This window comes from Neospora caninum, chromosome VIII (assembly GCF_000208865.1).
Source record: "Neospora caninum Liverpool complete genome, chromosome VIII".
Taxonomy (NCBI): Eukaryota; Apicomplexa; class Conoidasida; order Eucoccidiorida; family Sarcocystidae; genus Neospora; species Neospora caninum.
The window spans coordinates 2495237-2521895 of NC_018395.1; the positions used below are offsets into that span (position 1 = coordinate 2495237).

General features: G+C 56.4%; 3 protein-coding genes across 3 annotated transcripts; all 3 read left to right on the forward strand.

The window, feature by feature from the left end:
- Positions 1–1046: 1046 nt before the first annotated feature.
- NCLIV_033220 (conserved hypothetical protein) lies at positions 1047–13451 on the forward strand (the record flags this gene model as incomplete). Its single annotated transcript, XM_003883517.1, has 9 exons — positions 1047–1424; positions 1773–6175; positions 6763–7418; positions 7831–8477; positions 8969–11044; positions 11409–11449; positions 11855–11915; positions 12584–12694; positions 13353–13451. 9 exons carry the CDS (start codon positions 1047–1049, stop codon positions 13449–13451), a joined length of 8472 nt encoding a protein of 2823 aa, XP_003883566.1.
- A 6271-nt stretch (positions 13452–19722) lies between these two features.
- On the forward strand, positions 19723–20682 carry NCLIV_033230 (SRS domain-containing protein; the record flags this gene model as incomplete). Its single annotated transcript, XM_003883518.1, has 1 exon — positions 19723–20682. One exon carries the CDS (start codon positions 19723–19725, stop codon positions 20680–20682), a length of 960 nt encoding a protein of 319 aa, XP_003883567.1.
- A 4123-nt stretch (positions 20683–24805) lies between these two features.
- Positions 24806–25950, forward strand: NCLIV_033240 (conserved hypothetical protein; the record flags this gene model as incomplete). The annotated part of the gene is made up of 2 exons (XM_003883519.1): positions 24806–25109; positions 25496–25950. 2 exons carry the CDS (start codon positions 24806–24808, stop codon positions 25948–25950), a joined length of 759 nt encoding a protein of 252 aa, XP_003883568.1.
- Positions 25951–26659: the final 709 nt, after the last annotated feature.

Consider the following 26659-nt stretch of genomic DNA (forward strand, 5'->3'; position numbering starts at 1 on the left):
TGGAGCACGGCCTCGTCCGGCACCTCGATCCGAAACGTCTCGTTACAGGTGTACGGACACCGGAGGGGGGCGGGGAGCAAGCTGGCCTCCTCGGGTGGCAAGTAGGTGGGAGCCCCTGCGAGTGAAGGGACGACAGAGACGGAACCGGAGATGAGAGAAACCGGAGACACGGTGGGGGGGGGGGGGGGCATGCCGCATGCAGCATGCAACCTTCCGAGTAGACAGGTGGTGTCAAGCGGGGCGCTATCAGTGTAAACGCCGGGTGGTTTCTATCTACGTCTCTTCCTGTCTACATCAACATCTCTTTCTTTCGATCGACCACTCTATATATGTATACACACATGTATATACGCACATATGCAGGCGCATGTGGATGTGCACGTACAGCCGTCACACTTCAAGACATATATATATATATATATATATATATATACGGATTGCCTTGTGACTGTGTTTCTTTGTCTTCTCAGGTCTCTCTCTGAATCCGGCGTCTGTTCCTCTGGTGCCCGCCTTCCCGCCTCAGTCGCTCTGGGAGCAGACTCAAGCTCCGCGCTCGTGCTCGCCTTTCCTTGGTCCTCGACCGACAACAACGCCGTCGCTTCGGCCCCTCCCGTCTCCGCTGCCAGCACACGCGACAGTGCCCAGACAGTGTCCGGCGTCCCGTCTGCCGCCGTCTCCCTTCTATCCTTCTTTTCTTCCGGCGTCGTATCCCGCCCAGCCGTTCCCTCGAACACCCTCCCCGTCTGCCGTCGAGGTTGCCGCAGCCGCCTGCAAACCCGTTGAGCTCTTCACCATTGGCCGCCTGCCTCTTAATTACACTCCGGTCTTCGGTAAGACAAGAACCTGGGACTTCTTGCCGCGCCACCTTCCGGCTCCAACCCCCGTTTGTGTGTCTTGGCCTCTGGGTGGGGTCAGTTGTCACGTCGCCCCTCTCTCTGGGGCGTCTTGTCGCAACCCGGTCCTCGAAATCGCTAGCTGCGCTGCTCTTTCTCTCTACTCCCTGAGTCAAGTGGGTATCCCTCCGTTCTCGAGGTCCTCTGCTCTGCATGTCCTATCCGCTCTTCGCTGTCGTCTCCCTTGTCTCTCGGCTCCTTTTGGTCTCGCGTCTGCGCTCCGGTCTGCTCCGGGGTCCGCGCCGTCACGCGTCTCTCCCAGCTCTAGACACCCTGTCGCGTTTCCACTCTTCCTCTCCTGCCCCTATCCTCTTCTCGGCTTCTAGCGTGGCCGCCGGTGCATGCGGCTGTCTCCGTCCTCCAGGCAGTGTCGTCAGCGCCCACAGCGTCAAAGTCTTGCCTGCTGGCCAGTCGGGCTCTGTGACGGCCTCTGAGGAGCAACGGACCGCCTGGTGGCTCCAACTCAGGGACGAGCTTCGCGCGCATGCACACGCCCTCCAGTGCGACGCCATCATCGGCTACGACGAGGCGGTGAGTCCCCCGGTGTCGCCGCCAGAGCGGGCGCAGCGGAGGAAAACAGGGGGGGCGACCTGGCAGGGAAAAGTGCAGAGGCTGCTCGCACCTCGAGACGGAGAAGCCGTGACCCACAACGAAGCGCCAAGGAGGCAAAGAAAAAGCGGGCATGCACGAGGGGCGAGGAACGAGGAGCGACATCCTGCCGGGCGTGTCTCCGCGAACGGCCTTCGTTGTCTCGCACGACGATCGGGTTGTGTCCCTCGGAAATCGTGTATGTTTCCCGTCTATGTTTCCAGGCTCTGCTCGCTCATGTGATGAGACCCCGCCTGGTCGGTCTGTGCTTGGTTTTTGGTTTCTCAATAGGCCTGCCGGTGCGGCTCGGTGCTTCTGCTCGTCTGCTTCGGCACAGCAGTGCGTCTCCTTCCTCTCCCTCGGCCTCTCGCGGCCGCGCCTGTCTCTGCGTCGGGAACCCTGGCGCCGTGCCGACCTCGCCTGCTCGCCAACGGCTGTGGAGGCCACGCCGCCGCGTCTCTCGCTCCCGCACTCGCCTATTCTGCGCACGCCCTACGTGCTCCAGGCGGTCGTCCCACGCCAGCGCTCGGCCCTCATCACTGCGCTTCTGCTCTGGCCTCCGCGTCTCGGCCAACGTCCTTGATCTTGCCAGTCTCGCCCAGCTTAGGGCCTGCCGGGTTGGCGGAGTCGCCTGACGCGCCTCCACGCCCTCCCGCTTTCAGGGTCACTGAGCCTTCGCATGGGGCGCCTCCGCCTCAGCCCGCGGAGGCCTTTGCACCTTCGCCTGCATATTTCCCTGTGGCGACAGACGCGCCCAGCCTGCCGCCTCGCTTTCCCGGTGACTCCCGCCCTGCTCGGGCCTCGGCCGCTGTGCCTGCCTCAGAAGCTGGGCCGGCACGACTCGGCGGGGTCGTGCGCCAGCTCCCGTGTTTGGCCGAGGCAGCGGCTGTCTATGGACGGGAGCAGGGAGTGAGCGGCCGGACGCGAGAGGCTTGGGACGCGACGAGAGGCAGACACGCGCGAGACGCGTGTGACAGCGACGACGAGAAGGCCATTCCCGTATCGTCCTTGTCGCCGGAACCGCGCATCGATCTCCTTCCGGTTTCTCTGCGTGCAGCGACAAATCGCCTGCCGGACCCCGATGGCCGAGACGGTTTCGAGGACGGTCCCCTCTTTGAGGGCGAAGGCCGGAAGCGAAGCCGCGACAGGGAGAAGAAGCGAGAGCGACGGCGAGGGAGAGAGGGACACTCCGGGACTGGACGGGACGGGTTTTTGCTTGAAGCGCGAGGAGACAAACCCCGAGACAGGAGCGGCGAGCGACGTTCGCGAGAGGCCGAAAGCGGGATGTCCCGCACGCCTGCGTCGTGCCGACCCCGCTCGTCGCCAGACGATCCATCTGGTTCGAGACTTGTGAGCGCCCGCACACGGAAAAGGGTTCGAGATGAGAGTGCAGCAGGCCGACGACGCCACGCAGCCCATCGGCAACGCGTACCGGCCCTGCTGCCGTGCACGATGGTCCATTGCCCCGCCTCGATATTTGTGCCGGCTGCTGCGCTGGCCTCAGCTACCGGCGCGTCCGAATCAGGCAAAGGCTACTCCCCGCCATCAGCGTCTCCGTTCGGTGTGGCCGATCCTGTGGGAGGCCTCTGCTCTCCCGCGGCGAGTGGTGGCTTCCCTGGCGAGGCAGGGACTGCAAAAGAGGCTGCCTTCGCTCCCGCCGCTGGCCACCAACGGAAGGCAGCCGTTATCTCGGCGCTTTCCGCGTTCCATCCTTCGTCGTCGGTGTCCCGCGCCCAGCCGTCGCTCCGCGCCGGGACGGTTTTCCCGCCTCAAGAGACACCCCGCCGAGGCGTACATACACCTGAGGCGTCGGTGCCCCGGAGTCGGCTCTGCCGGATGTGCGGAGCCGGCGTGGTTCCCGAAATCCTTCTCTCGACCGTCGAAGTCCCTGATGGCCTTCCAGTGCTCTGTCGCTCGGCGCCCCTCCGAGTCCAGGTCTGTCGCACCTTTCCAGCGGAGGATAGCGACTCGAGTTCTCGCTCCTCCTCTTCCTCCTCCTCGTCATCGTCCTCTTCTTCGCCTTCGCCCGCTCGCCGACTGGCTGAAGACCGCACGCTGGCGCGAGCGGGAAGCGCGAAACGGACAGGCAAAACGGCGCCGGCGGACAGGGAAGGCATCGAGCCGGTGAAGCAGAAGCAGATGCGCGCGGGAGGCGACGCCGAGGGCGGGGGCCTGCCGCCGGAGCGCCAAGATCATAAATTGTCTCACGAGCGGGAGAAACGGAAAGCCCGCTTGCGGCGGCAGAACACCGACTCGGGGCAGCGAACGCGGGGAGCTGGCAGCGCCGCACCCAAAGCGAAGAAACGCACGTTTTTCCGCCGCCTTTTGAGTTTCGCGGCTTTTAAAGGGTCGGATTCCGACTCGAGTCGTGCATCGAAATGCACCCGGAACTGGTCGCCTCCAGCGAAAGACCGCCACAGGCCAGCGGCCTCATCGAGACAGGAGACAGCCAAAGGCCATCGAAGGAAGGAGAACGGTCGCGTGCGGACGGAGACGCGCCGACGCCGAGGCGAGTCGTCCTCCTCTTCTTCGTCCTTGTCGTCTCCCGAGCGCACCAAGAAGCACCGCGGAGGCAGCAAGGCCGGAGCCCGGCCCCTCCGTCCCCGCGGCTTCGAGAGGAAACTGCAGACGGCCGACACAGCGCTCGCGTGTTTGGTGTCCGAGGCGCTGCCGTTTCTGCTTGTGGACCTGCACCAGATGCTCGTTTTGAAGGTGCGCATGCACGGCTTCAACGCTGTCTTTGGGCTGCGTCTGACCTACGCGGTTGGCGGGAGGGCCCTGATTGCCGAGGCGATTGGGACAGGCCTCGTGCTTCTGCCGCTGCCGCCTCCCGGCCGCCTGGTGATTCGCAAATCGCCCTTCTGCGGGAGTCTGCGAAAGCGCCTGAACGCGTTGAAGGATGCGCGCGAGCGAGAGGAAGCGCAGGCCGATCGGGAGTCGAGACGCCGGAGACGAGCAGCGAAGCGAGAGAGACAGCAGCGAAGGCGAGAAAGGAGGAGACTGCTGGAGCTGGAGGGGGCAGAGCGCGGCGCCGAGGAGGACGATGCCGAGGCGGGGCGGCAGAGGCGCAACAGCGAGAGACGCCAAGAAGCGGAGGAAGGAAAGGACGGAGAGCGACGACGCGCTGGCCGCGAAGGTTTCGTTCCACGCTCAGTATCGCCCGTGTCGTCTTTGTACCTAGACGATGCAGAGGGGGAATCAGCCACAGAGGGCGAGAAGGAAAAGGCGGAGCGTTCGCCAGAATGCGAGCCCTCAAAGGCTGCCACAGAGATGGCAGGAAACGGAGACGGGGAACGCAGTGAGCGACGCGATCTGCCGTCGCCGACGCACAGCCGCCGACTGCGTTTTTCCTCCTCCGTCGGGCAGACGGGCGACACCGAGGACCCCGACAAGAAGCCGGGGATGGTGGCGAATCGGGATGAGTATGCGCGGGAGAAGAAGAGGCGCAAGTTCCGGTTCTTCTTTTCGAAGAGGACAGAGCGCGAGTCGTCTTCAGAATGCGAAGACGCGGACGAGAGCGTCAGGGCGGGACGAAACTTCGGCTGGCACTCGTTGTCAGCTCGGCGTGCGTGGCGCCGAGAGAAAGACGAGGACTCGGACTCGTCGTCTGAGTCGTCCTCGTCCTCGTCTCTCTCTTCATCTGAGAAAAGCTACTCGTCATCCAGCTCCTCGGTCTCTTCCTTCCGCCGTTTCTTTCGGCACCGCCACCCTCACAGCCAGTCCCGCGGGTTGTTCCGTCCGACGCGGCGACACCCGTTCCTGTCGCTAGCTCACGGGCGCCTTCATCACCGTTCCTCGTCTTCTCTGTCCTCATCGGCGTCTTCCTACTCGTCCTCCTCCGCCTCTTCCTCGTCCACTTCCTCGTCTCTCTCCACCCTCTCCTCGCGCTCTTCTTCGTCCTCAGACTCCCTCTCTTCGTCTCTCTCGACCTCTTCGCTGTCGTCGTCCTCCTCTTCCCGACGCCGCTCCGCTCCTTCGCCCTTCCTGTCTTTCGCGCGATGGACTCGCGCTGGAAGCGGCAGAGACGCAAAAGCATCGCCTCAACACTTTCACCTCTCCGACGCGCCCTACTCCGCCCCGCCGTCTCCTGCAGTCTCGCCCTCCCGCCCCACAGCCGCCAGGCCGCGCGACGGGCCAGGACATGCGGACCTCGTTCCAGCCGCCCCCACTTTGGGGACCATCCCTGGCTCTCCGCCGCTGTCTCCTGGGCAAGAAGGAGAGGGAGCCCTCGGCGACCGCGCGGAGGAAAGCGATGGAGGGCTGGAGTCCGCAGGCGGGCCTCGGCCTATATTCGGGTCGTTCTCCTTCGCGGGCCGCAGCGGCTCCAGTTGTGCGGAGTCTGCAAGGGCGCCGGGAGGGCCTCACAACTCCTCCATAGACGCCAAAGAGGCTGGGAAAGAAGGCGAGCGGGGCGAAGACGAAAGAGACCCGGAACGGGGACGAGACGAGACGAGGAAGGAGTCAGGGCGGGACACCGTTAGGGACGACCAGTTGCCAGATCGCGCAGCGGAATGGGAAAGACGGAGACGGCGAGAACGACGGATGACACGGCAAGCGAGAAGAGCAGACAAGAGGCTGAAGGCAAAGAGGAAAGACGAAGCGATTGCACACGACATAGAAGACTTGAGTATTCGGAGCTGCGCTCAGAACGATCTCTGGTCGGAAATCGCCTATTACCACGGTGACGCAATAGGGTACGTGCCCCAACCCCAGACTGCATGTGGAAGTGCTTGGAATCAAGTGACAGAAAGACGTGCCCCGTGAAAGGTTGTTCACATTGCCATATATATCTATACATGTATACGTAGCTGTATCTACCTATACATAGGTATATATATGCACGAATATGTATATTTGGTCTCAAACGGGGGCTGCGTGCGACATAGGTATGAACGAGAATAAGTCAGTTGCGCGTTGTCCGAAGGCATATCGGCCTTAAAGATGCATATACATACATAGACAATTGCATACGTACACATGCATATAGATGTATATATTCCCTTATTCATCTGCACTTGGCTCCGTCTGCTTAATGTGGAAAGGCACATGCAAGAAATGGAATCGGTTATAGGGCTGACGGCCTCGGGCATAAAGCGTTCCAGATGCTGGAGCCAGGAGAAGAAAGAGTCCTCAGGAATAAAGAGGCTTATGGGCAAAAGGCGGTGACTGCAAACGCCACCCAAGGACACTCTCCAGCGGGTGTCGCACCCGTTGATCTTCCCTTCTGTCCTTTGTATTTTTGTGCTGCTGCTGTGCTTGCCTATCGTCTTTTCCTCTTCAGCCTTGCTCACGCGAACCGCCGTTTCCGGGGACCGCGTCCCCGCGCCCAGATGCGCGAGAGCGCTGGAGACCGCGCCTCAGGGGCCAACGCGCCCCAGCCTGGTCCCTCGCTGTATCCCTTCCTTCTGCTCCCCCTCAGCAGTGCTCCGGCTTCACGCGGCGTCACCGCGTCGCCGCGTCTTTCTGGCGATCTCTGCCGGCCGAAGGAAGAGGCACGAGTCCCTTGCTTTTCTGCCTCGGCGTCGCCGCTTGTCGCCCCTTCTGGGGCTGCCTCTTTCGAGCGGCCTTGCCTCCTTCCTTCTTCCCGAGTCGATGTCCCAGCCACCGCGCCGTGGGCGACAGCCGGGGTGGGCGGCTCTGTCTCGGGCGGGCGCGGCGGTGGAGCCGAGAGCAGCGAGGCTGTCAGTGAGCGCGGCGTCTTTGCGCTTCTGAGAGACAGTGAGGAGCGGGACAGGCAGAGAGACGAGAACGTCTCGACAGGGTCGCATCTCCACTCAGCTGTCTCCGTTGATGCCCCAAGTGGCCTGGCCGCCACCGCCGGAGGCCATGACCCTACCGGAGACAACGGCAAACGCGAGGACGTCGATGTCTCTTCCAGCTTCGATCGCCAAGCCGGGAGGCCTGGTGGACTTCTCCAGGAGCGTCGAGCTTCATTCGGTGAGACCAGGAGACCGATCGGCTTCGACTCCGTTGTGTGCTGTTTTTCGGCCCTTCCGAGCCTTGCCCTTGCTGCCGTCTCTCGACTTTCGTTGTGCACATCTCGCCTTTTGTGATTGGGAACGGTCGCGTTCCCTGCCCGTCAGATGGAGGAGACCGGGGACACCCCGTGTCGTCTCGCGGCGCGTTAGCCCCTTCTGGGAAGGGCTTTCCCGCGCCTGCCTTCTCTCTGTCACCGTTCTATAGGGTGGGGGGGGGGGGGGGGTGTCCCTCACTCTCAGTTCAGTTCACTCAGTGTTCGTCCTCTGCAGCCATTTCTGGTCCTCACCTTTGGGGATTCCGTGCTTCGTGTGCCTGTCACATCTTGGTCTCTCCCTCCCTCCTTTTGCTTTGGATGCCGACGTCAAACCAGGCGGCAGCCGACAGGCACTCCTGTCTCTCGTTGACAAGACGCCGACGTACCCAACGCTGACCTCTGCAGCCCTGGCGGCTCTCGGTCCCTGGGGGGCTGGGCGATGCGCGCGGCGACACAAGAATCAGAGGATTTTTGTGTTCAGCGTGGACGACGAAGTGGACGAGGTGCGCCTGCGCAGTCTCCATCGACAACGCCATCTGGAGGCGACAGGCTGTAGCGTCGGAACTCTCGCGCTCCTTCCTGGGTACGCCTACCGCAGCCTGAGGCTTGGAAGGGATCCCAGCGGCCAGCCCTTCCTGGGGGACTCTGTGGGTCTGTCGTTTGGGCCCCGCGCTCCGCGCCGGGGCGCGGAGACAGCTAGGGACGCGCCGGCCGAGGCCTGGGCTGACGAAGGCGTCAGCGCGGAACAAGTAACAGCGGAGAGATCGGGAGGGAGTGAGAGAGGTCCTCACAGTGGCGCTCAGCAGCAGCGGAGAAACGACGAAAAGAATCGGACACGCAGGATGAGTAGGGCAGTTCTAGGTCCACGCATGCAGGCACCAGTTTCACATGCCCTTGCGCCGCTTGTTTCCATACGGCGAAAAGTTGTCCTCTCCTCCAAAATCCTTCGGTCCTCCGATGCCCTCAGCAAGGAGCTGCAAAAGGTACGAGAAGCTGACCAGAAGTCAGTTCACGTATTTGCTCAAAAATACGTGTAGGTGCACAGGTAGGGCCGCCTGCCGGCCTGTTTGTAGCCCGACATAAACATCTATGCGGACACACATTTGCACACACTTATGTTCAGATTTACACACTACTCTAGACATATGTAGATACACTCCTGGAGTCATACACAGATAGTTGCCTAGCAATCATATACACGCACAGGGAGGGACTCCATGAGGAGTAAGTGGAAATGCGGCGGCAGACCTACCTGGCGTAGCCAGTCTCAAGCTGTGGATTGTGTCGTTTTCCGTGCCCACTCTTTTTCCCATGAAAGAATCAACGACCCTTTGGGTCGCTTTTGCATTCTTGTCGTTCCGTGGATCTGTTTTTTCAGTGTTCAAGATGTGGATTGGAAAGCGATGTCTATGCATGCACGCGATGGCTGTAAAACAGGCACATGTCCCCCCTTCCCGTTCGCGTGTCTCCGCAGGCCTGGGACTCGGCGCTCAGTCAGCTCCTCTTCGAGCCGCTGTTGCGGTGCAGTCAGGAGACCTGCGAGATCGCTCTTACGGGGTTGACCCAGTCTCTGTCATTCGCCAAGGACAACTCCTTGTACCTCTCGCTGTCGGGGCAAATTCTTCCCCTGCTGCCTCTGCCGGTCTCGCCCTCGCGCAGTGTAGAGGAAAGGCCTTCAGGCCCCGTGTTGCCCTCTGTCTCGCCTCTTCCGGCCTCGCTCACTGATCTCTCTTCGCACCGGCCCGAGCGAGAGGCACCCCTCAAGAACTCTGTGAATCGTGGGTCGTCATCGGGAGCGGTTTGGACCGCCGGTGGGTCCCAGTCGTTTTCCGCGCTTCCAACGGTCCCGCCCACTTCCTTGACGGCTTTGGACACTCAGTCGCAGTGGTTTGACCTCTCGTTGGCTTCTCTCACGAAAGAGCCGTCCGCGTCCGCTGCCGCTCACGCAGAGCGGCCACCCAACTCCCTGGCAGGAGCTTCGTTTGCAACCCTAGCGATGTATTCTTCACCGCCTCATCCTTCATCGCTTCTTGCCACAGAGAGGAGGGAACCGTCAACCGGGCGGACCCCGGCGCATGCAGGCAGTCCCTCACGGTGTGTGTCACCTCCGTCTCGCGGTCGTTCCGACGCACCTGGCGAAGGTCACGCACTCCAGAGCCTGCACGAGGGGACCCAGGAGAGGTTTCCGCAGATCCTCGGATGCCGCGAGAGAGATTCTAGACTTTCGCCCTCGAACGAGATGCCCGAGATGCCCCGGTGCGTCCTGCGACAGGCGGAGACACACACCATGGCGTTCTATCCGAAAGGGCCAGAAGAGCATTCACCCGGAGGAAATCGATCAGGTGTCTCTCGCCCCCCTTTCAGTGCTTCGGCGGGAAACGGAGGCGCGCTGCAGGCCTCTTCGCGGCACAGCGCAGCGAGTGACCGTCGACAGCCTTCTCTCCAAGCTTCGGCTTCTCGAGCAGAATCACGCGCCAAGGCGGGCATGCTCCCAGGTGACGTCTCGTCGCCTTCTCTCGAGTTGCATGCGCGAGGGCCTGCGCCACCCGAATCAAAGACCCACAAGCGAGGCATTCACCAGCTGGTGGCGCACCTGTCTCCCTTCTCTCTGCATCATCCGAGATCTCGGCAGCCGCAGCCACAGGGCCCTATGGACGACGCGAGGAAGGGAGAGGCGAGTCTGGGGCGATCCGCAGCCCCGAGGGACTGTGGGGCATCTCGTGCGGGCGGAGACTCGAGTGGGCTCCCGTGCCTGTCTCCGCCGTCTCTGGGGGAAGGCGAAGCGAGCCAGGAACGTTTTTCTGCCCGGGTGCCTTGGTCCCAAAAACTACAGCAGGTTTCGCATCTTGCGCCTTCCGAGAAGATGGGGCCTGCCTCGCAAACGCGGGATATTCGGCACGGAGTGACACGCGATGGCGTGTATCGCAGAGAAGAACGCCGGAACAGCTCTTCGGAGGACGCGGCCTCCGGGCGGAGCCCAAACGCCTCCAGGCACAACGTCGAGTCCCGAACCTACCAAGAAGGGGCCTCCAGTGATTCGATGCCTAGGCGAATCGAGATGGGGGTTGCGCCTGAAACCCTTGACATAAGCAGCGAGGGTGACGGTGTGGGCGCGCGTAGCAGAGACTTCCCAGGCTCGGAAGGCAGCCGTTCGTTGAACCGTGTTGCCAGGCCTGTGGCATCTCCATCCGGTCTCGGACGCGAGGCGCCCCCCGGCGGGGCGCGCCAGCGGCACCCCAATCCCCTCCTGCCTTCCCACGCCGTCCTGCGCAGTTTCCTGGGTCGGCTGTCATCTCAACAAGAGCAGGCGAAACGCCTTCTCGAGCATCCGCTCCTCGCACCAGAAACTATGTTCGAAGCGCACGTGTGTGGCGTCCTCCCGGCTGCCTTCCTCGGGAAAGAGAAAAGGCAATCGGAGTCGGGTGCCTGGGGAGTCGAGGGAAGAGAGAAACGGCCAGATGCGGCGTGGACCGCCTGGGAAGAGGACAGGCGATTGGGCAAGACGACGTTGCATACGCAGGATGAAACGCCCTCGGATGATGACGTCCTGGTAAGTACAGAGAAGGGAGAGACACAGACGATTAGCAAAAACGTCCGCCAACATTGAGGATCGGCGAAGCGACGCGGAACAGACTGTGCGAGCGGCGGACTCGCTTCCCGTATCTTCCTCAAACGCGTCAACATCCTTGTGAAATCAAAGGCTGGCATCCTGTCACATCAGCATCGCGAGTGTACGCAAATTCCGAGGTCCAACGGAGGTCCCGACATCGATAGGAAGCGTTTTGGGAGCATTTCTGCTGGTTGGTTGCGGCCACATTCAAATATGGAAATGCGTGTTACCGCCCCCCGCAGTACAGCAAGTATCGCTGTCTCCGCTCATCCGACCATGAGCGTGATTCGTCTGTCCTGCGCAGGTCACCTCTCTTCCAGCGCTGCCAGGATGCCGCGTCTTGCGGTGAGATGCTGTCGATGCGCCAGAGGAGGGGAGACGTGGCTTCTCAGCGGAACCGCACAGAAACCAGGCTGTCTGTTTTGCCAGAGTAAACCACGGGAACACACGCGTATGTGTGTGCGTGCCGCTGTGCTCATGCATATATACGTCTACGCCTCTCTCTCTCCATCCAGTCGTATATCATATATATATATATATATATATATATATATATATATAAGCATGCGATTTTGTTCTTATACGTATTGATTCAAATGCTTTTTTCCCCGGCGTGCCTCGGTGTAGGGGAGAAGTGAGCATTCCCAGGAATGTGTGTATATGTGTTAAGACAGCTGGGAACGTCTCGGCAAGGCACTTTGTGGGAGTATCGTTTGGCGTATCTTTTCGTGGCGCATTCATGTTCTGCAGACACCTCGGATTGGTGTCAGTCCACCTCGTGCAGGACGCAAGCGCCTATCACAGTCGTCAGGTAAGCGAGTTCTGTCTAGCTCCACGTGATCTCCAGTCTGTGCGTAATGCCTTGATGATGGACCTCGTTATGAGACTTTCTTGTTTCTGATCCCCTGTCATTTTCGCTATCTCATTAGTTTCAGACTGCCTCGAAACAGAAGTCCGTCCTTTCTTGATGTCGGCGCGCATTCGCAGGGCACACGAAATCTTTCTGATCGGTTTTTCTGACGCCCACGGGTAGAGCTCATCTGTGTTTGTTTTCCCAACGTGGTAGCCACCAGCCGTTTCCACTCGCCCTCGAAACGCTCTCGTCTTTTGACCGTCTTTACACTTCAGTAAACTGCATATTAGAGCTTCACGCAGCGGAGCGTGTATTCGCGCAGCCACTGCTGTGCACTGATCTATCTAATCCGTGAGTATCAGCAGGTTAACTCCGTGCTGCACACCTTCCTAACTACCTTCTTATGTTTGCGTCCATCACGTGCATCTGCGTATATGCCCATACACGTGTATGTAAGACGTGGACGTGTAATTGATAGGCCACTCTGTGGGCTGCCCTGTGGACACCGACAGAGCCCGCCGTCGGATATTTGTTTGAATGTATTCGTGAACAACTTGGAATCAAGCATGGGCAGATGAATCATCGTCAAGGCGGTAGTCTCCTGTCTCTGTTTACTGCTGTTTTAGGAGCTCACTGCGGCTCTCCATTTTGCTGCGCTTCGCGCTGCCAAGGCACGGTGCAGGGCACTGGGAGGGAATGTCCTCTTCGCCTCACTCTTCCAGTGGAACATGATCGAGGTAGGTCCCTCGTCTCTATGGGCCCCGAGACGGAGGCATTAGCCAGGCACCCTCCTCCCGCCCATTCCTCTGTATATATTCATATATTTAGACATGTGTGAACGCATAGATAGCCAACGAGAGCGAGACACAGCCAGATCCGCAGGCACGAGACGAGAATGCTGGATTATGCAGCCCACGGGAACAGGGAAACGACTGTCACCCGTTGAACTACCAGGGAGCCAAGCATTGAAATGAGCCACGCCAAACCGAAAGGTGGGTTGGCAGGACCGGGGCTGATTTTGCGCGGAGGCAGAGCGGCCGTCGCCTAGGAGCTAGCGACGGTGGCAGCTTTGGAAATGCGCTGCCAACCCGTTGCTTTCTAGAGGGCTGCACAAAAGTAGGATGGGCATCGACGAATCGTACACGGAAGGGACGCTGCAACATGGCACTCTTTCATCCTTCGATGAATAACGCAACGACGGCCCAACCTCGACCTTTCGTCCGTTTTCCCGAAACGCCGCTCGCATCGCGGGGCTGTGACTAGCCAAAGCAAGCCGTGTGGATCATGCCTGGACCGAGAACAGACAGTTTCGCAGCGCAAAAAAGACTCGAGAAAAGTGAGGGCATCTAAATTCAGTTATGTTGCTTCACGTGTTTTCATGTCTAAATGCTTCAGGAAGAGCGGCTTCAATCCTTCGCCGTCCTCACATTCGCTGGAGATGCTACGTTCGCGTTCTTCCACCGGTGCGGCACGTGTGAAGAGGAGCCGGAATGAGCGATAGACAATGATGTTACAAAGGGAGGGAGAATTCCCTGGTCGGCATCTCTGAAACGAAACGGCCGTCCACGTCTTTGCTATCACCGTTGTGGGACGATGTTAACGGGAGAGGGCCTGTAATATTGGGAAGAACACCGGAACCAAATAGGCATTGGTCTACGATAAGCTCAGACCTGTGGACACTCATCTGGCAAGTCTGAAGGAATGCGTGGCAATTTGATTGATGTGACGGTGCATCTATCAACACAACGGTTGTCAAGAGGCAATCCGAGGATGCTGGTGTGCAGAGCCTGCTGGTTAGTTGATGTTCGTCTACGTTACATCAGTCAAAATGCGAAGCGAGTGCCCGAGAAGGCAATGCAGTAGGCCTGTTTGTCTGTGAGTACGAACACTTTATAGCCTGCGTGTGAGCAGATATGTTGGCAGTGTGTCTAGGTCGAAGCTAATGTTAGTGCTTGTCTCGTTAAGGCTGCTTCGCTTGCCCTATTTGGACTTACACTATGTAACTGCAGGATGTCTTGTGGCACCGAGATGAAAAGTGGACTCATGACGATAGTAGCACGCAGTGTTATTATTACGTTTTCCGAGTCTGAGACGATACGTGTAGGCCCGTGTGCTCGAAACGGATCGGCCCCCAAAAGAGCGCTTCACGCGAAATTTGTCTTACGGCATCTGCGGCACATTTCCAGTTTCCCGCGAGCTTTGTTCTTGAGAATTACAGCGGTTGGCGCACATCTGTACGCCGGCGTCAGTGGTCATCCTTCACGCTAGCCTCTTTAATTTCTTCAGCTGCATTCAGCACTAGCGGGTCCGTGCTAGTGTCTGTACCGTGGTGTGACGTTCCCTCTAGATATTACCATTCGCTCCACTGTGGGTTTCTGGCGCAGCCAGTTCAGCTTTATCTCAACGCGTTTGTTTTCCCAAGCCGCAAGCCGTTCACACTGGGTCTGCAAATGATCACCGTGCAGCCAGTCGCAGTCGCTCGGCTCCCTAAACGGTACAATGCTCGAACGGAGCACAGATAACGAGGAAATAAAGGAATCCTACAGGACAGAGGCAATCGTGGTCGTGGTAGATCTGCAGAATAATTGGTGGAAAGTGATATTTTCTTAGAAAAATATCTGGGTCTCCACGGTTGAGGTTATCGCGTCTGCATCCTTCGGCAGTCTACAGGCTTTCAGTCGGCTTCGGACCGGCACTTGTATCCTGCACCAATCTTCGTCTAAGCAAGCTCGATCCCGGGAACTCGACTAGAGTAGCGCTCCGTTGTGTGGTCATCTCATGGATTTCAACACAACCATTTCCCGCATTCCGCAAAATGTGTATTTCTCCGCTGGATCCGCGGATGCAGGTGTAGATACTACGTTGTAAGACAATCCGAACGTGAGAGCGCCGTCTCACCTACTGGCGCTATTGAGCTCTTCACCAGTCCGTGGAACGTTTCCAAGTTTGTCGAGATAGCACGTGGCGAATCTGGGGAGTCGTTCGACAAAGAATCAAACACGCGTCGCGTGAATGTGAGCCCGCTCTCACCTCACGATGTGTGGTTGTGCTACCACGGGAGAGTCAGTTGGATTTCCTTCATTACACTGACTTGCCTCGACCAGCAACTGACCACAGAATATATCTGATGGGAGTGCCAAAAGCACGCAAGGTTCCTTACTCATCGGTGGTCTTGATCAGTTCCCATTTTGTGTTTCCTTTACATGGTAAAAACGGACCTGGAGTTCGCTTGCGCCGCTGGTTTAGCTCATTCACTGACAATGACTCCTGAATTGACTTCACCCTGCGAAGATCACTGCAAGCCATTTAACGTTGCAGGAGAAATGCGGGATTGTTGCTTCTGTGTCTAGAGGGGGCTAAACTTCAGGACCATGTAGCAATTGCGAACGACCTACCGAAACATGAGAGGTGTCTCAGGCAATCGGAATACAAGAGAGGAGCAAGGTAACGCGGCCCGCAGTCACATCGCCGTTTTGAACACATATGCGAATCGATTCACGGGCTAACACATACATGACTTGAGAGCGTATATCCACGGACTGGCATAAAGCCGCGCAACGAAGCTTTGTTGTCTCGCCGCGCTCACCCTTCGAAGGCAGATGATCATCATACCATTGAATGGACAAGTCTTAAGACACGACCGTAGTGTACCAGACGACTTTTAGGCGTTCGTTTTTCAACCGGACCTCTGCCGGGTACGCAGGCGCGAGCGGCGACTGTCTCCTTAGCGACGCCAAAGGAGTGCCCTGATTGTCGCCCGGGGGTAGGCCTCCTCACCGTCTGAGCCGAGCGCACGGATCAAGGCCTTCTACATCCCGCAGAGATGTCCGAACCGCAAGTCGCTTTGCTCAGTTCGGAATTGTCTGTTCTGTAGAAGTATGCTGTATGCTTCGGCTATCATTTGTGGCGATAATGAACGGTACACACACGCTTTTCGTGTGGAGTGGCCTAAAAAACGAGGTGTCTTATTCTGTGACGCGTTCGAGGAGGATATCACCTTCCTACCTACCGACCCGGGGAGCAGAGTGTCAGGCGACTGTGTGCCTTTTCATCGTCGTTCGACGGTTGGTTCTTGTGTGTATTCTTGATTTGATTTGAGTTTGGTAGCTCCTGGCTTTTAATTGTCACAATGGTGACCATATCGCTTGCAGACTACAGGGCTGGTGGTCGTTCCGAGCGCGCAGTACGGCGTGTGTCGCTTCTCGTTTGCTTGGTCGCCGACATAGCGTTTTCAGCTATTGTTTTTGCGTTGATGTCATCTCCGTTTTCGGTTTTCGGCACGACATACCCTCTCGTAAAATGGCACGAGAACACGGTAACCTGCTATCCAAACGAAGGCAACGTTGAGGACTGGCTGGCTCTTGTCCCTGACCAAAATGAAGTTACCTTCGCCTGCGAAGGCGCTATTCCAGTCCCTCCAAATCTCACAACCCCAACAGTCGTGAGGTTTGTGACCTGATGGCGTCGGCAGATGAGTGTGAGAAGCACCCGTTACCACTATCAAGCGTTTTGACGGACGATAAGAACAAATGGATCCACGGGCACTGATCTGACTAAAGGAATCAAGATCACAATTCCGCCGAAACAGTTCCTCTGTGTACAAAAAAAGTTTCGCATTGGCTGTAGGGCCGGGAAGAACTTTTGTATGATCAGTGCGTATATTGATGCGAAATCCCCGCAGACGAACAGCCAGGTGGCTGAATGTGCGTACGAATCCAACGTCCGTTTGACACCAATCAAAATAACTCCGAAAAAGAACAGTGCCACCATAGTTTGCGGGCCGGACGGTAAGGTTTTCCCAGTAGACTACAAAAAGGAGTATTGCACTGGAGAACCTCCCAACCCGTGTGGTGCACGACAGTACTCTGATGTGTTGCCCGGATACACAAACTCATGGTGGAGCGGTGACCCTTCATCCGTGACGGGGGCAACGCTGACAGTTCCCCACGACCACTTTCCAAGAACAGCACAGACGGTCAAAGTCGCCTGCGTTGGACCTGACATTGGCGAGGTCAGACAATGTGTGGTAACCATAGATATAGGTGCAAGGGCGAACGACAGCAATCCTTCAGGTGATGATTCGAGGCGGCCGAGGGAACCCGACGCCGGTAGGTCCCTTGGGGAAGCCCCTCAAATGGACGGTTCCACCGGTACCCCACCTGCGGACGGCAAAACAGAATGACACCACGCGCTTGCGTACCGATTCCGGCGGCATGGAACACCGGGGAGGACATTCCGCTGATGGAAATTATGCGGCGGCGAAGGGATGCCGAGGTGCCCGTCGCACAGTTTGCAACAGATCTCCTCAGAACGCAAACATAGTTCCGACCGGATTCGCAACTCAAATCCCGCATCCGTCCGTGATGCTTTCTGCCCTCACAGGAACCCTGATTGCAGCGGTGTTCGTTGCCTACTAAGATGCACTGCGACAACCACGGAGTCTCATCATTCCGCTCCGCGAGTGGCCACGAAGACAGGAAAGAGGTTACATGCATGCTGGGTGCATGATGTACCACGTGGAATGAAGAAATTGCTTCATGGAAGAACAGTTCCAAATTGTTTGTGTGGCGGATTTTTCGTGGAACGCTTGTGTCGTGTTATTAGCAGGATTGCGTGTGGTGGCTTTGCGATAGTAGCCATGTTTCGAATATAAAGGGTCTCTGAATTTCGACACGGGAGTGTGTCTGTGAAGTACCATTCGGTCAGGTCAGGGCAACTAATATAGTGAGGCTCCACCAGCGTACGTTTCGAAATGCGGTACCTCCTGCAGCCCGCTCGCCACTGCGCCAGGCTCTTAGCCGCAAATGCAAGGTCACGATAAGGAACCTCTAACGGTTAGGGGATTTTAATCGTATGCATGTGATGTTCAGCTACTGCGAATGAAGCGTCTCTTGATGGGGACATGTGGTAGGGGCCGCTCAGAATAAGCGATTCTCATCTGCCCCCTGACGGAGAACGACAATGTGATGCGCTCCTCTCCATCGGTGGTGCCGTGACAAGTGTCGTATGCGCCCATGTGGTGCATGTTTCTGCTCATTTAGGACTTCTTCTGCCCGAGTATTGGCGCAGAAGTATATCAACTTGTTTTCTCTTTTCCGTTCCACGAGAAGACGTGCTAAACTGTAGATGGAAAAAAGAGGTAGTGCTCAGTTGCGGCAGCAGTGCGAGCGGTTCCTTAAGTAGAAGAAGCTTGTGGTTGCATTGCGTAAAAAGCAGAAACTCACAGCTCCCTTCAGTTCAGCAACGCTCCGGGACAACCGTGAGGAATGCCAGAATGCAGTCACTGCAAGCAAGGAAGTGGACCTAGGTCAGCCTGTGGACGGTCAAAATGCCGCGCTCCGCGTGCGCCAAAGTGCTTGAATCTTCGGTGTGTCCCCTCCACGTTTGTAGGTTAACGGTGTTTCTGGCTCAGTGGTGAGCTGGCTTTCCGCCTCAGAGAACGAGATGGTATGTGGTTATCCGAGTCGAAATGGAAGATTACATTAGTTTCCATCGATGACTGAATAGGTTACCATGCTATTCCGTGCCGCACATTGGTCGCTGTGGTGTTTCCTCTGCTGTGCCATAATTGTTTTCAACGAAACAACTCCAGGTGCAACGCCGCTCGAAACAGGCAGTAAGCGTTTGTACTGAAAGTGTTTTGCCACTCGCGCACCCGCGTTTGGCACAAATGATCGGCCAAAAACCTGATCGAAGCGCTTTTGAGCTCTCCATCTGCTTCTCTGCCTGCGTCTTTGACTGCAACGTAGTGAGCCGTTTTAGATAATTGACTGATGGCCGATGCAGTAGCATTTTTAATGCATGGCGATGCCTTTGTACGATTCGGCCCGTGGTACACGCTCGATTCCATAGACAGATTGACCTCCGATCGAGCAGATGGGAGACGCGGTAGCGTGCAACTAACACATGGAACTCCGGTGTGAGATTAACACTCTCGAAGACACGACTTCACGGAAGCACAACTTAATAAAGAGGGCACACTGCGCTGTTTTCTACCTCTGAACCCGGAAAGAGCATGTGAATAAACGGCCTCTAAGCAGATCATCTGATGGTATTAATTTCGTGAGCTGCGAAACATCGTATGTGCGTCGCTCTCTCGGTAGTTCTTGAATTATTGTGGGGGCAGCTCCACAGACTGGTCGTTGAGGCCATTGAGACAGAAACAACAGGTGGGATGTTGAGCACCTTGGTGATGACCAGCCACTGTGGACGAGGCGACTGCCACTGAGAGCCGCAACCGGTATCTGAAACTGACGGTGTCTGGTGTGGGGCTTCGGCACATTAGGAGGTGCTACAGGCAACACTTCGAAGCAGTTAGCAGTTTCTCTGCCCTACAGGTGCTCGCCTTGCCTCGGAGAAAGAAGTGGGTAGACGTTCGTGACTGTAGCGGCAATGAGGGACAGCTACGTGAAGGCTTCTTCAGCGCAGACACGTGCCTCGCGTACGTGGCTGTGAGAGGCCTTTCCACACATTGAGAAGGTGGCTGCGGCGGGCGTTTCCGAGACACGTGCTCCTGAGTTTTGGCATCTGAGACGCGTGTTCTACCACACACTGCAGCTAAAGACAGCTGCAATCCCAGCTGAACCTGACCGCTCTCGAAATGGGCCGACGACCAGAGTTTATCGTTGTGGGAAAGTCTGCGTGCAGCCTTCCGTTGTTCTCGCTTGTATCACAGGTGCCTTTGTCGTACATAAACATTGTTTCGATTGTAGTCTAGTCACACCGCACTCGTTTCATCACTGGCGCTTTTGTTTATTCATCGAATATGTTTCCTCGGGCAGTGAGACGCGCCGTCTCGGTGGGTGTGTTCGCCGCGCCCGCACTGGTGGCGTTCTTTGACTGTGGAACTATGGCATCAGAAAAATCACCTCTACTTGTCAATCAAGTTGTCACCTGTGACAACGAAGAGAAATCATCAGTTGCCGTCCTACTATCACCGAAGCTGAACCACATCACGCTCAAGTGCCCTGACAATTCGACCGCCGTGCCCGCTGCTCTTGGTTATCCAACAAACAGGACCGTCTGCCCGGCGGAGTCCGGAGGTCAAACTTGTACAGGCAAGGAGATACCGTTGGAAAGCCTGCTTCCCGGGGCAAACGATAGCTGGTGGTCAGGTGTTGATATCAAGACTGGCGTTAAGCTCACAATTCCTGAAGCGAGCTTCCCCACAACATCCAAGTCGTTCGACGTCGGCTGCGTCAGCAGTGATGCCAGCAAGAGTTGTATGGTCACAGTCACAGTGCCACCCAGAGCCTCATCGCTTGTCAACGGTGTCGCAATGTGCTCTTACGGTGCAAACGAAACTCTCGGCCCTATCACATTGTCCGAGGGCGGATCTTCTACGATGACCCTCGTTTGCGGCACGGATGGGAAGCCAGTTCCTCCTGATCCTAAGCAGGTTTGTTCTGGGACGACCGTCAAGGATTGTAAAGCAAAACCGTTCACTGATGTTTTCCCAAAATTCAGTGCTGATTGGTGGCAGGGAAAACCCGACACTAAGGATGGTGCAAAACTAACGATCAAGAAAGGTGCATTTCCTCCAAAGGAGGAAAAGTTTACTCTTGGGTGCAAGAGCGTATCGAGTCCGGAGGTTTACTGTACTGTGCAGGTGGAGGCAGAGCGCGCGAGTGCAGGGATCAAGTCGTCGGCTGAAAATGTTGGTCGCGTTTCCCTTTTCGCTGTAACAATTGGACTCGTAGGCTCGATAGCGGCTGGCGTCGCGTGAGTGACAATCGTTCTGCTCGCCATTCATAAAAATAATGCAAGACATGTTCGCGTTCGTCATGTGTGTCTTTATCATAAAACAACATTTACTGATTACTTGTGGTGGTTTGCATATGTACAATCCCAAAAACTGCTCTACTGTAAAGACGTTTAGAGTATGCCGCCACAGTAGGCAGACGCATTACACGATTTGCACCAAAGCCTTGCACGAACCATGCATCTTGGGCCGCTTTGGGGTTGGTCGCCGTAGGGACATCGCCCCACAGCTGCAGCACCAGTTGCTACACAAGACAGCAACCAGATATTCAAGTTGATGGAGGCAAACGAGTTCTCCGTCCCTTGGGTGTTTGATAGAAGCCAGTACGCGGGTCACTCCCTGACATTAACCCCATGAGTCGTGTGGGGCGCCGTCATTACAGTGAAGACATGCCGGTTGCGAGTTACAGTACATGGAGAAAGAGAGGATCAACATTTGTTACTTTTAAAGCTTTCGCGTGCACGTCCAGTTGGGCCACTGCCGTACCACCCTTCCGATACGTCTACCGGGTTTGGTACCCGTTCGCCTGAAACTCACGAACAAGGCTGAACAAACTCTGAGATCCGGGGTCTGAAAATGCAGTGATCTGTGCCACTTGGGAGCCGATCATGCGGTGAGACGTGATGCATCAGGTGAGGCACAGTTCACGTAGACTGTGAATATCAGCCGAATTTGGAAAGGTAGCTCCGTTTAGCTAAAGCATGTTAGGAGAAGGAACTCGTGCAGTCCGGAAGGAGACACCTGAGTAGTGCACCCTAACACACCAATCTCAACTCGTGTCAGGCTACCATTCTTTTAGTTTCGTTTCGACATGTGGCACCGTTCAAGTTGCTGCAGAGGGATAGTAGCGCAACAGAGAGCTAATGCCAATCGGTGGAGCTCGACCGGCTCTTCTGAAACGCGGCACTGTAGGCAACGTATTCTTCGCTGCTATAATTCCAATGAATGGCAGCTGCAGTTCATCGGTTGGGGTGGATTCCCTCGTCACCCGGTGAAACGGACCGCCGTGAATCCGGCTCGAAACTCGATATCTCAAACCATGCAAATGCTTGGGATACTCTGATATACTATATAGAGGGCAGTTTAGCGTCGGCAAGATCAATCTCACCTCGTTGTGGTGGAGAAGGCCGCAAGGCACGGGCGACAGCTATTTTTTCCAGCCGGTATTACACTTGTGGATGTTGAGGTAGAGTCACTGGTTCGAGAAGAAGTGTACAGAGGTCTCCGTCGGTAAGCAAAATATTCCCACTTCATTAGTCTGCAGATTTCTGTGGGTTCTGGCACCGTACACGACGGCTACCAGGCTACCAAGGGAGTGGGCTTGCTGAAAAGCGAGTACCCAATGGCAACGAGAAGAAGCAATTCGAACGCATGATGAGCGTTGTTTATTCAGAGCCATTAAAAATATGACCTGCTGGTTGACAACCTCCAGAATATGTTGTGACATTGATTTCGTACATTCTACCAGGACCCGACATGACGGCTCGTCGGACAGCGACGCTACTCGCCTCAAGCGCTTTCCAAAAGCTAGAAAAGGGAGTCACCATTATTTGCCGTGGTGCCTAGTGTTTAAGCACGGATCTCACCAGCGGGTTGGGGCGTGCCCTATAACAGGACTAGTTGTTGACTGCCGGTCATACTTTCGTTGAATGCCAGACCCTAACAGCGGCATCTGCATTGAAACCTGCTGACCACTTACAGGTGTTTTCCGCTTGGCTTTCGCCCTGTTCGGAGTTTGTGAATCACCTGAAAGCCACGAACACACGTGGGTGAACTCGACACAACTGCCGTGGGCGACATCTTGTTTGTGTTCGTCGTTCCGCAACAAGAAAACGGGACGGCCTCTACTTGGTGCGTTGGCCCGGAGGTGACTTCTAGCCAAATGTCCGTTCAGCATCACGAGAGAAAGATGCGCCTGCCAGCTTGCCCAGCTTTTTCTGTGATCCTGCACCGTTTTCCTTGAAAACAAACGTTCACGTAGTGAAGGCACAAATAGCGGCATGCGATCTGTCGGCCTTGTTCGTCTGCTGGACAGCTGGCGGCATGTTGTTGTATTTCGAGGTTGAGCGCCGTTGCAGTCGTTGCGCGTTCTGGGGCGGATCATGTCTTCTCTGAGAGCGGGGCACCTAAGCTCAATGACGCCATCTTAGTGGTCCATTTTTGGTGTTTCCCTTCTTCGTAGTGATCTGTTGCGGCGTCTCAGAAGTGACAAAAATTGATGACCGGAAGTTCTACACTTTCTTTGTGGCAATCCCAGGGGGGCCACAATGTAGTGGAGGGTCCCCCGGTCAGTGTGTGCACAGGGCCTCCCGCGGCGACGTCCGTCTCCTCCATCAGAGAAAGAACTCGAGCGGCCGTCTCGCAAGCCCATTCAACGCGGTAATGCACCTACGTGACTTCCTTTCGAAGAACCGAAGAGAATTCTCGTCTACAAGTATTTTGACAAGAGAGCATCCTTGATGCGTAAAGCCTTCGTCATCCTCCCACCCTGCGCGTTCCTCGCAGCTATATTGGCCGTCGTTTCTCGCGGACGGGGCCATTTCCAATTGCGAGAGTGTATCGCCTGTCCACTTTTTTTTCGTGGTTCCAGATTTTCGGAACTGCCCAGAGATGGGGAAACACAGAACGTCCGTTTTGTTCATGTACACAGTCTGAAGACGGACCGTGGCCAGTGGCCGAGCCTGTGAAAACATCCGAGGTTCCTTCGACGGCACCTGAACCAGGCGAAACGGAGATTAGTCGACGCGCGAAGATGCGTCCGAAGGACTGTCCATATGACACCCGCGTTGGCGGTGCCCCGCTCCGCAAGCACACGAGAGCGAATTCTTGCTCTTTCCGCGTCTTCGGGTGTCTCCTGAGAAAGCAGTTTTCGGGATCACGCCAGGGGCTGCCGAGCTCTGGGACGACGTATCCAGCCGAACAGCGGCCGTCAAGCGGCTGCCTGCCTAGGGCGTGTCGGGCCAGGCCTAATCCGAAACAAGGCTCTTCCTCGTCCAGCAGCAAGGGTGTTACACAGCCGTGGCAATGCACGCGGAAGAAATGTGATTGTAGCACATCTGAAAACGACGTGGTTTCTCAGCCGGCCAGCCTGGCTGTCTCACTCCCCGCCCTCCCTTTGGGCGGCCAAGGAAATCACAAAGCGACTGTGGCTGTCTTATCTATCTGGTGTTTCATTGTGTTTATCTCATGTGTGCTAACCTGTGAAGCAGTGTCTTTAGAACACACACCGGCACAAATACGCTCTCCGCTTCTGCTGTCTCGCCCTCCGATGCGTGCTTTGGGAGAGACGTCAACGACAGCCAAGAAGTTGTTTGACCCCCCGCCTGTGTCTCTTTCCAGATCTGCTCGACTAACTGTCCCATTCAATACCCCGGGCCTTCTTCCTTTCAAGGTTGGACAGAGAGATCGGGGCCCTGGAGACCACGGACAGGACAGCGAGCATGACAAATATGGGACGCATCGCTCTCCGCAGACAAATACCTTTGATCCCCTGAAAATCTCCATGCACAGAAAACACGTGTATGCAGTTCCAGTTTTGTCGCCACTCGGCTTTCGTAGGGCAGGTGCCGCGGTGGCTGTGATACTGTCGAATCTAGAGGGAGAAAGTCGGTTATCTTTGCAATGCTCCGCTCTCTCCTCTTCCTCCCCCTCTTCCCCGGCTTCTTGTTTATCTCCCTGTTTGTATCCTCATTCCTCTCCCTTTTCGCCTTTATCGTGTTCTTCATTCTCGTCGCCTTCGGTTTCCGGCCCTTTCCTCCGTTCTGCGCCGCTGTCGTTGTTGTCTTCTGTTTCACCCTCAGAATTTTCTTCGCCAGGAAACTCGACACCAAGTGGCAGTTCTTATTCCAGCTACTCCACAAACACTTCTCACGCCTCTGTGTCATCTTGCAATCTTGCTTCTGGGGAGAGCGCCCCGACGGGCAGAGTACGCCTCGCCCATGAAGGCAACAGCTGTATCACTTGCTCGTCCTCGTCCCTCCCAGTTTTGGCTCCATGGGGGCGTTTAGCCACTCACTTCTTCAGGCGTCTGGTTGGCAGGAATCAAAGCTCGTGCCAGGGAAATAATGCAGTGCGAAGGCGTTTTGGGATGAATATTTCTTCGTGTACCTCATCGACGGAGGCAATCTCGTCACGTGCTGCGTCTGTAATAGAGCCAAAATTCTTGGCACTGTATGCTCTAGAATCCGTGTTCGGCTCAGCGAGGTGCCCAAGGTTCAGTGGTGTATGCGGCGGATCGAGGCAGCAAGGAGAAACTGCCGGGGATGAAGTACGGCCTGGCAACGGGGAGCAATGTGACGAACATGGCCGGAATGTCGCAGACCGATCTAAGAGGACGAGGTCAGGCGACGGGGGGCACCAAGGGGAAAAAACCCAACAGATACAGAATCGAGGTACGTCTTCATGACAATGCACCCTTGTCTTCGCGTTCTAGCCAGAGCGCTAGAAACGTGCGTGACACGGTTGTCGGGGCTCAGTCGTCCGGTACTCAACACCCCCTCTACCCTCAACTGACCGCTGCAGCGTCGTTTGCGTCCTCTTTTTTTCTATAGCCACTGTGTTCCCACCCCCACCTCGTGCATTGAGCTATGGTAGAGTCGACGTGCTGCAAGATGTATCCAACAACAAGGTCTCAGCGTGGGAGCCGTGGATACTTAACACTATGTATTTAGTGCCGGTGAAGTAAGTCCTGAAGCAGAGGACAGTGTGTACAATGAGGCTTGTCACTGTATGCACGTGATTTTCGGGATGCGCGTCACAATTGCGTTTCGCTATGCAGGTGGTTTCACAGCTTCTGGTTTTTTCTCGTCGGAAGGCACGCGCCGTTCCGGATCCTCTCTCTTCTCTTTTCTCAAGCCTCGTATGGCGTTGTCAGGTCCCCCCGTCGTTACCCATTCGCGTGAAGGCATGTCTGCCAGTTGTCAATCGAATTCCCATTCTCGCCTTTCTGTAATTCCTCGCGACTACGCCATCATCAATATTCCGGTGGAGGTCGCTCTCCACCCTGTGGTCTTCCAAACACTGTGTTCCTTGGCGGAGACGCTGCGTCGGTTTGAAAGGACACTCATGCTAACCGCTACTACGGCTGCAACAGCACTCGCCCTTGGAATTGCGTTGCCCAGACTTCTTCAGATCCGTGAGGGCGGATGGAATGTTCAGGCGGCAACAGCGGTCGCTGTTCTCCTCGTTCCCATGTTCGTTGCGATGCGGTGTACGTACGCCGCTGTCCAGTAGCGAGCAACGAGAGACAGTCTTCTTCAGGTGTCGACTCCTGCGTGTTAGTAATGTATTGTTCGAGTTGACATTTGAAATGGCGCGCGGTTCATACAAGACCGGGGCAAATGAATATATGCACCGCGTCTCTTTTTAACGCGGGTGGGTGGTTGAGCGTGGGCGCAGAAACCGTGTGGGCGAAGCTGAAACATATGGAGGCGGGATAGATGTCCAGATATCCGTACGGTTCAGCTGGTCACTGGTCAAGGAGTTTTTTGTTCGCCAACAGAACGTCCTGCTTCTGGTTTATGTGGCGAGGGCTCTTGAAAAATAATGCCTCGATTTGAGCGTCTTCTTCGGAGCTGAAAACACGCCAAGAGCCACTTCTTATTCGTTGTGTGTACACTCTAGGTAGGTGTGTGGATCTATTGCGTCACCTGAGAATTTATCAGTAGCCACAGCATAAAGAACCGGGGAGGCCGATATGATGTAGACGCCACTGTCCCCCTGAACCTGGGTACCGCCCTTCTCTCGAAAACGCTCCTGCGAGTTAGAGCACGAGGTGAAAGGTAACAATACCATCTTATGCCCACGTTACACACACGCAGAGCCAGAGTCACGGAGGCTTCCTTTAGACGGAATCGCTCGATAGGAACTGCTCGTGTACAATCATGGCGCACTGCGTCCAGCCTCCCAGGTCTTCAGTTTGCTGGGCTAATGGGGTCCAACG